Raw genomic sequence first — 10,000 nt, 5'->3', positions numbered from 1 at the left:
GGCTGCCTTGGAGAAGGATTATGAGGAGGTTGGAGCAGATAGTATTGAGGGAGACGATGAGGGTGAGGAGTACTAACCTGTCAGCTGCGATGTTACACTCCAGTGTCTTGGGATTGTCTTATTTCTGTTGTTCTGTGAAGTCTATTGTGTCCTAAACTTTGCAATAAAGTTGTTTTCATTTTGAATGTCAAACTGGTTTCTTCTGTATCACAGTAAATACTTGCCCCTCTTATTCAAGGCCAGTCGGGTGGAGGCTGGCAGACCACCCTGATCATTTGATCAACTTTCCCAGTGGCTTCTGTGTGCGACGTATTGTGCTAAGTGGTTTGTTTCACTTAAACCTGATTTGATGAGTGATGATAAAAATCATTTCAGTGAGGCAACAGGCTCAGGTTGGGCCACTTTCTCAAACTTCTGCGAGGATGTGTCACCTGTAGCCATTGAAATGCAGATCCAAGCTTCAGGTACTACATTTTCCAACAAGCTTCTAGCTGATGCTCTTGGTCTACCAAAATTCAAGTAACCAGTCAGACTGCCAAGAGGTATGTCAGTATTTAATAAAACACTTGAGTCACATGGGAAAGGCTTTGGAATTGTATTGATAAATTCCATACTTAGCCCTGGGTGGTGGCTCAATGGTTAGAGCATTGGCCCATGCACCAAAGAGTCATGGGTTCGATTCCTGGTCAAGGGCAGGTACCTGGGTTGCAGGTTCATCCCAACCCCTGTCAGGGTGCATGCATGCGGGAGGCAAGCAATCGGTACATCTCATTGATGTTTCTCCCTACCCCCACTCCCACTTTGAAAAAGCAATGGGAAAATGTCCTAGGCCAGTGATGGCGAACCTATGACACACTTGTCAGAGGTGACACGCGAACTCATTTTTTTTGGTTGATTTTTCTTTGTTAAATGGCATTTAAATATATAAAATAAATATCAAAAATATAAGTCTTTGTTTTACTATGGTTGCAAATATCAAAAAATTTCTATATGTGACACGGCACCAGAGTTAAGTTAGGGTTTTTCAAAATGCTGACACGCCGAGCTCAAAAGGTTTGCCATCGCTGTCCTAGGGTGAGGATTTAAAAAAAAAAAATTCCATACTTAGACAAAACCTACAATGGCACATATGTTTGTACTTTACAAATTTGCTGCTTAGAGAAAGTAAAGTTGGCTGAGACAAAATTAGGAGTTACAGGCGGTTGTATTATTGGTACCTGACCCAAGGTATTTCCGGGATATTTGAAGTAGGAGGCCAAGGAAAACTGAAGAATGATGTGTAGGTAGGAAAGATTGGAGAGGGGAGAGTTCCCTGATGAGGCTCCTCTCCAAGCACCTGTTGGAAGCGGTGTGGTCCTTAGTTGGGGCAGGAGGGACTATGAGGTAAGGGTGGGGAAGAAGGGGCATTAACGTGAGTGGCTGGGGAGTTGGCGACTGGTACTCAGGTGCCAGTGGTGTGGCCTAGAAGGTTGAGCTGAGCAATGGAAAAGGACAGGATGACCATAGGGCCAGGGCTCACGCAGAAGGGAAGGGCCCGTGTGGTGCTTGGGCACTGGCCTGGGTGGAAATGCCCCGCGAGTGGCAGGAGATGGAGGCCCTGGTGACCCTATTCTGATGGTGCTCAGTTGCCATCCCTCCCCCGCTGTTTTTCACCCCTAACCCCTTGCCCACCCCCTGGCTGTTGGAGAAGAGCATCTGAAATGTGCCTGTTCCACCTCCAAGCACAGAGGGCGCAGCGGGAGGTGCTGCACCGTTGCTCAGGGAGGGTCTCACCGCATTCACGACCCTGGTCTTATGTCCTTCAGGCTGCCCCATCCTTGAGTACAAGGCCAGCTATTTTTGCTTATCACATGGGACAGAGTCCTCCGGCAGCCCGAGCACGGGCGGTCAGGGATGAAAACGAACCGTGGGTGGGCCGCCAGCCCAGCCACCAGAGGGGCACCCTGGGACCTTCCCGACCCAGGAGATGAACCTGCCGGTGGTCACAGCGTGCGCACTGGAGGACACGGACACGCACGTGAGAAGGAGCAGGTAAGTCATCGCCCCGCAGCTGAGCGTGACGGCCCTGACACCTGAGAGGCCCGTTCTCTGAGCCAGCGCTTCCCGAGCACAGCGCCCTGAGGATGGGATCCAGGGCTACGTCCCCCTGGCAGGAGCCCTTCCTCCGTTGACCTCAGTAAGCCTTAAGGTAAGTCATTGTCTATGTGCCAGATGTGGGAAGGTTGGAGACCCGGAAGCAGCTGCCATGGTGTGGGGGTGAAAGAAGGTGAGGAAGCGTTTAGTTGAGGAATATTCCAGCCCAACAGCCTGGGGAAGAGCAAAGTGCGGGCGGCTGGGAAGGGTTTCTCGCAAGGATGACATCCCCTCCTGTGTCGGTGACAGTGGGCAGCAGTTAGCCTGCAGCAAAAGACAAATGCAGCCCAAGGTCCAGGTCACTGCTTTGTGGCTGCCAATCATCCGATCTGCCCTTGAACACAAAGGGAAAGGCTGGACTCAGAACTGCAGCCTTTGCTGATGGTGCCGGGCTCCATGGGGATACACGGAGAGAGCCTCAGAGTGCAGGCTCCGTGACTGGCCACGGCCCCAGATCCTGGCTGCGCAGACACAGGGCTTAGGCTGCCCTCCCTGCCCTGAGCAGAGAAACGGTCTGCCTCCCCCCACCCCACCCCCACCCCTGGAGGCCACTGGCCACTGAGGGCCCAGCAGGCCCAGCATAGCTGCTTGGAGCTGGGTGAGGAGGAGAGAACGGCTGTGAGGGGCAGTGTGCTGGCCTGTCTACCTGTCATCCTAAGTGTTCGGGGAGCAGCTGGCAAATGCCTCTGCTCCAGGGGAACTGGCCGAGCATCCCGCCGTCTGGACAGAGGCAGCCAGTGGTTCTGAGCTTTGACTGAGCCTGTCTTCAGGCCCCCGACTTCTGGAAGGCGAGCGGCAGGTTGTGGGGGGAAGGGGAGGCTGTCAGGGCGGAAGTGTTCCATGATCTTCACCACACCCTGTGAGGAGATGCTTACCCATTTCCACAGCCGAAGAAGTCAAAGCTCAGAGAGATTAAGTATCAGCCTCAGTAAACTGAAATTTGACCCACAACTCTGGTCACATCCCTTGTGGGCCTTTCCAGTGCTGGGTGGGAAGGGCCACACGCTGGGGCGCGTCAGGCCCGAGGCCCACGGGGCCAGCCCTGGGAGCAGCACCGGATGGAGCCAAGCCACAGAACGGAGATCTTGTGATGCCATTGGCTGGTAGATCACCACCCAGGAGCCCATTCTGGTGACAGCACGCTAGTCCAAAGGAGCGAAGCAAGCTGGTCCCCACTCAGACGGTGGCCTTCCAGTGAGGGGACTCCTTCGTCCCGGCCTCCCTCTGAACCCAGGGAATCTATTCTCAGATCTGGTGCTAACGGGGTCCTTGCAGAGTAGTTGTTACCACCTTCCTGGACTCCTGCTGACGAGACTGCAGCCACAGGGCAGACAGGACAGCTCGCACCTGCAGAACCGCTACCCTAAGCACAGGGGCCAGGATGGTCTCCTGTCAGCCACGGACACAAGGTGAAGCTGGTAGTTGACCTGGGCAGATGGCTCCTGGAGTCCAATGCCAGGGAGGCTGTCAGGGAGGCAGGGCAGCATAAGGCGGGGCAGACAGACCCGTGTGTCAGGTGGGGAAGGCTCCCACCGCAGCCTCGCGGAGAAAGTCCCCCTTTGCTGACGTCTCATTAACCTGTCACTGCCCCACTCATTCCAAGAGCCTGTCTCTGAGTCTATTCGTCCTGAGAGCAGATTCTGGGAAAACGGCTCTTTCCTCTTCTGATGCTCCTCAGAGTCCGCGCAGGAGAGAAGTACTCATCTCAGCGGCAACGAACCTCACAGAACGAGTCATGTGTCCTTTACAGAAAATGCCCTTCAGAACCTCATATCACCACTGCAACGCTCATTTTTCTCTTTTAAAAAACGAGAACAAGCCCTGGCCTGTGTGGCTCCGTGGGTTGGGCGTTGTCCCGGGCACCAAAAGGCTGCTGGTCAGACTCCTGGTCAGATTCCTGGTCAGATTCCTGGTCAGGGCACATGCCCGGGGTGAGGGCCCCTAGAGGGCGTGCAGGAGGCAGCTGATCCACGTTCTGCTCTCACGCACACCCATGCTTCTTTCTCTCTCTCTCTCCCCACTTTCTGTTTCTCTAAAAATCAATTTTAAAAATCTTAAAAAAAATAAAAAATGCGAACACAATATTAAGCTTTCCTAATTACACAAGAGTTCTGTCTACATTCACAAATTAATTTAATTCATTGGGGTGGATATTAAGTCAGTCTCACTGCTGTCACCCCCCTCTCTTCTTCCCAAATCTCACTTGGCTCACAGGAGAGGCCCGACGGCAAACTGATACTGAAATGCCCCCGGCCAAAGCAGTCATGTCCAATTATGCTCTTATGACAGTCATTTCCGTTTTTTAGTTTCATTCACTCATTATTTTGGGGAAAACCTATTTGGTGCAAGTCACTGTGCCAGGTACTACGGGGAATATATTCTGTTTCTTGGTCCCCCTCAGACCATAGAGACAGGTCATATAGGCACAACCCTAATTCACGGCAGCGTACGCCACAGGTCAGGAGAGGTGGTCACACGTAGCAGCCGCTATTGCATGTCTACCCTGAAGCCATCCCAGCTGGTTGTTCTACCTGCCAACACAACTGGCTCTGTGCAGGCGTTGTGAGCATGGGCGTCAGGAGAGGCTGGGTCCCCCCACCAACAGGATGAATTTAGCCTAAGCCTTAGGCCCTAAGCTGAGCAAGGAAATTCCTTGCCAGGGATAGGTTAAGCATCCAGCATGTGACGCAATTAGGGAAATGAGAGGCGAGGTGCTATCTGCTGGCTGGGGGCTGTGGGGGTGGGGGGAGGGGTGGGTGTTCTTGGAAAAATTTTCTTGCTCTTAAAAAGGAATGCAGGGAAAGGATTCTCTGATTTGCAGCCCTGGGTAACTCCGTGTGTGCACAAGATTCTTGAAGTTGCCATAGTCATCCTGTGACCACGAGGAGACAAACGATGAGGACAGAGCTAACACTGAGCGTGACACAGCAGAAGGATGAAAAGGACCCGGGTCCTTGATGGGATGTGGAACCCCGGAACCATCTAGCCCTGAAGCTCCCCTGCCTCTGGGCTTCCCATCATGTGAGATCATAAATCTCCTTGCTGTTTAGATCATTTTGAGCTGGGCCTTCTATTGCCTCCTGCCAAAAGCATTCTAACGAATATAAAAGCCTTACATGGCAATGTGATGGTTCATAGAAACGTTTAGTAAAACAATAATAAAAATATTCAGACCCTTTAAACCTGTGTGGCCCTTTGAGTGCAAACATTGCCCCCGTCCTTTCCTCCGTTTTTGGGCTCCTTCCGGCCGCAGTTCCTAGTCATCCAAACTGATCTGCTTCTTGTCAGTGTTTCCAGGAGTTTTGGTTGAGCTTACACTCTAAGTTGAAAGCACTCAGAGAACACTGATGGCCCGAAAAACATCCCCTCTTCCCTTTTACATGCACCTGCAAATGGAGCCGGAGTCTGATCTGTGGAGGACTAAGGGCACGGAGCACGCCGCCCCCTCCCCATTTCCCCTCCCTGTCCCCCTACCCGGGCAACGCACGCACACACACACACACACACCCCTGACCCAGGGCGGTCCCAGATCTTCCAGAGCCCGCAGAGCTCTGTGCTGCTCTTGCAGACAAGGGGTGGTGCCAGGTGACTTGGGACAAGAACCAGACCAGATTCTGGGGACTGCAGAGTGTGAATAAAGGTCACCTGACTGGCTATATCTGTGTGGGGGCACGTGGGTCCTTGAGAGGAGAAAGCCTGAGGGATTTTCTCCTTTTCTGGCCCATTTGGTTTTTCTACTTTTCCTCCCTTCTCTCCTCTCTACCCCAGCCCTCATCTGCCCTTCCCTCCCCTTCCATTTCTCTCCCCCACCTTCCTCACCATCTCCCCCTTCCTCATCTCCATGTCCTCCTCCTTCACCTCCCCTCCTTCCAGCCAATGCTCTGCTGAGAGAGTGCACCTGGAGAGTGAGGGAACAGCTAACAGAGGGCCGATTGTCAGGCCCTGGCCGGCCCGGTGTCAGGCAAGGGCCTGTGTGGCCTGCAAGAAGGGCAGGCAGGGCAGTTTGTAGGGCATCAGACTCTTTGAACTCGTCTGTTGGGCTGTCACCCGGCCTCTCCCTGCAGGAGATGGGGTGAGATGGATGGCAGTGTCCTGCTTGCAGAGGAGTCTCCTGTTTCTTCTCGCTCAGGCCCTGGCCTGGATAGGGAGGGGTGACCAAAGTTCCTCTAACAGGAACCATGAGCCGGGCCCTATCTCTCCACAGCCCCCTGAACTGTAAGGAGTACCTCCCATCTCAGCATCTTCATTAGGAAAATGAGGGAGGGGTGCCTGGGGATCCCAGAGTCTCCCACCTGCTGTAACTTGCTGGGGTTCCAGGCTGAAGGGCCCATGGCAGTTGTGTAGAAGGAGGGGGTTGAGGGGAGGAAGTCTGCCATGTGGGCCAGCATAAAGTCTGCCTCTCTCACCTGGCCGGTGTGGCTCAGTGGTTGAGTGTTGACCCATGAACCAGGAAGTCACAGTTTGATTCCAGTCAGGGCACATGGCTGTGTGCAGGAGGCAGCCGATTGACGTTTCTCAATCATTGAAGTTTCTATCTCTCTCCCTCTCCCTTCCTCTCTGAAATCAATAAAAACATATTTTAAAAAAACAATAAAGACTGCCTCTCCCCTGGGCAATCAATCCTAGTAAGTGGAGCTGGGGAGGAAATGCCTGCCCTCCTTGGACTCCCTGACTGTGGTCCGGTCTGAACACGGACCCTTCAACTGGGGATGAGACCACATGGGTGCTTCAGCTGGCACCATCCCAACACAGGCTGCCTCCCCTCCCCTCCCCTCCCCACCCTACCTCCCCTTCTGGGTAGGGACGCCTCTCATTCCCACCAGAGGATCCTGGGGCACCACCTTGTGAAAGAAGAGCTGAAAGCTCCCCGGGCCAGTGCTCTCAGACCCCTCACAGCCTTTAACAAATGTTTTCTTTATTACCCACAACCCCGCTCAACAACCGTCCTGCCCGGGAAGAGCATTGGAGATGGTTTAATCTGAGCCCGCCCCCCCACCCCCCTGCTTTTTTTTTACCAACGAGGAAAGCAAGGCCCACTGACTGGCCCTAGCCTGGGACCAAGTTTCCTGCACACCTTACGCCGGAAGGTGAAGAGAAACCCTCAGCAGGTACAGTCTCCTCCGAGCTCTGAGGAATCAAGTGGGGGCCAGGGTGAGAACCCCGAGTTCTTCCGTTCTGATAAGTGATGTCGCTCACTCGGCAACTACTCCTTCTCGATCTCACTCACCCAGTAGCCAGACCATTGCCTTGCGCCTCATGAAGGTGAAGACAATGGGACTGCCCCACTAGAAAGGGCATGCCTCCTCGCCCCGAACGCTCCTGCAGGCACCTCCTAAGAATAGAACATCCCTCACACACCATATTCCTATCTCCACACCTAAAAACAGGAATAAATCATTCCGTAGCATATAATAGAAAGATTTCTTTGAATCCAGGATCCAATCCAGATTTGAACATTGCGTTTCGTTGTTATATCTCTTAGTCTCTTTCTTGTCTATATCAGATCCCCAATTGTAGTAGGTCCCCCTAAAAAGATATATCCATTTCCCAGAACCTGTGAATATGACCTTATTTGTCATAGATGTGTCAAGGACCTTGCGATCACCCTCGATTACCTGGGTCCCCAAATCCAAAGACAAGTGTCTTTACGAAGGAGGAGGAGGTGTGTGAAGGCAGAAGCAGAGGGAGACAGGGATGTAGCCACCAGCCAAGGGCGGCCTGGAGCACCTGCAGCTGCGAGAGGCAAAGGCTCCCCCGGAGCCGTGGAAGCACAGCCCTGCCCGCACTGTGGCTCTGGGCGTCGGCCTCCAGACTGTGCGAGAACAAACTTCTGCTGTTTTCAGCCACCAGATTTGTGGTGGTTCCTGATGGCATCCTTAGGAAACAAACATACCCACCATTTTTTTAAAAAGAAAATGACAGACTTTTCAACGAGTCTGGGAATCTTTGTCTTAGAGAATGTCCCGAATCTGCAAGTGTCTTCACATTAACCTTTTAAAGTCATAAATCAGACCACGTCCGTCCTCTGCTTAAAAACCTCTCATTAAAAATAAGCTACAAACTCTTTACTCTGATTTACACAGTCCTACGTGCTCTGACTCCTTCCCACTCCTCTAACCTCGCCTTTCCCTCTCTCCTCCTCTCCCACCTCACTCCAGCTCACCGGCCTTTCTCCAACTCCTCAGACATGCCAAGCTCACCCCATGTTTGGCTCTGTCCTCTGCCCAGGTGACAAGCAAGCACAATGCTTGACCTTTGAGTCTGGATGGGGGGCGGGGCAATAGCTATGAAGGACATTATTGGGACAATTGGGGAATTTAAATATGGACTGTATGTTGTGTTAACGAGTGGGTTGATATTACATTATGGATTATGTAGGAACATAGTACCATCCCTGTTCTCAAGAACTGCATGCTGAAGTACCTAGGGGTGAAATATCATGATGCCTGAAACTTTCAAACAAATTGTGGCAAAATAGTGACAATTGATAAATCCAGGAGAAGGGGCTATTGGTGTTCATAGCAGCATCCTTTCAACTTTTCTCTGGGTTTTAAAATCAAAAGTAAATGGGAGGGGGGAAAGATGGACAATTTAAAGGAAAGAAATCTTAATCCAGGTGGGCTCAAATTTTCACGTGCATTAAAAATCATGTAGGACGTTTGTTAAAATGCAGATTCTAGGGATTCAGAAGATCTTGGTGAGGGACTGCTTTCTACAGGCCCCAGGTGACTCTGAGTCAACCCTCCCCCCGACCCCGCACCCTGAGAAGGAAGTGGCACTTGGCATTCTGAGGCCATGAGCTGCAGTCAAGGGGGCTATGGTTGGAAGGGCCAGTCAGGCAGATGGGGACGCGATTTTACGATGATGGCAGGACTGGAGATTGTGGACAGAGCACAGGGCGGCGGGGGAGGGGGGGCTGAGGGCGGATTTTGTTCTCCTTTCCTGGCTTTCAGCTTCTGGATGTGGGGTGGGGGCAGAGGAGGCTCCTAGAGCCACGGGGAGAATAACCAGGGCTCTGAAAGCCTAACGCCAGTGCTGCTGTTCTATTTCACATGCCCTTAGGTAATTCTCCTCGTTTGTAAAAAGGAGGTCATAATTTTGAAGCATCCTCCAAATTCCTTTTGCTTTGAGTCTTAAATACAAGCCTGGGTGCAAACTGCAGACATGTCATTCTGGCTTCTGGCCAGAAGGTGGCAGCAACACATCGCTCATTATTTTCCAGATTGCCAACCAGGGGAAAGATTTTTTTCAGGTGCCTCGGGGTTACCCTTCAGTTTAATCAACGTTTATTTGACCAAGGTCCTGTGCTAGACACCACGGATACAGAGGCGAACAAGACCTGATTACTGCCCTCGGCGATCATATTGTCAGACCCTGCTGGTGCTCAGTGATTAGAGCTTTGGCCCAGTCAATGGCACATGCACACACCTGGATCCCCAAGCCCCGGTTGGGGCATGTGGGAGACAACCAATCAATATGTGTCTCTCATATCAATGTTTCTCTCTCTTTCTCCCCCTCCCCCCTCCCTTCTCTCTAAAAATCATTGGAAAAAATACCCTGGGATGAGGATTAACAAAAACAAAGATCATATTGTCAGGGAGGGAAGAGTCAGACCTATAAACAGATTACTAGCTTACTAGCTGTGTGACCTGGGTCAAGTTGTTTAACCTCTAAATGCCTCAGTTTCTTTAACTTTAAAATGGGAATAGTAATAGTACCTATGGATAGGGTTATTGTGAAGATTAAAAGTGGTAACACATGTAACATGTTGGCCATTACATAAAATACAGTGAGAGAAGTGATGAGATAGAAAAGATACCCAGAGGGTTCCTTAACTGGGAGGAGTGGAACCGCAAAATGGAGACAG

General features: G+C 51.8%; 1 protein-coding gene across 1 annotated transcript in view; it reads left to right on the top strand.

The window, feature by feature from the left end:
- Nucleotides 1-1,966: 1,966 nt before the first annotated feature.
- The window catches only part of PRPH (peripherin), a 20,354-nt gene continuing 12,320 nt past the window's right edge, over nt 1,967-10,000 (top strand). The window contains exon 1 of the mRNA XM_015558552.1: nt 1,967-2,031. Within this exon, the coding sequence (XP_015414038.1) occupies nt 1,967-2,031 (65 nt within the window). The remainder of the gene's footprint in view (nt 2,032-10,000) is intronic.

The sequence above is a fragment of the Myotis davidii genome, unplaced genomic scaffold (assembly GCF_000327345.1).
Source record: "Myotis davidii unplaced genomic scaffold, ASM32734v1 scaffold290, whole genome shotgun sequence".
NCBI classification, from domain to species: Eukaryota; Metazoa; Chordata; class Mammalia; order Chiroptera; family Vespertilionidae; genus Myotis; species Myotis davidii.
This window is presented reverse-complemented; position numbering and strand designations above follow the sequence as displayed.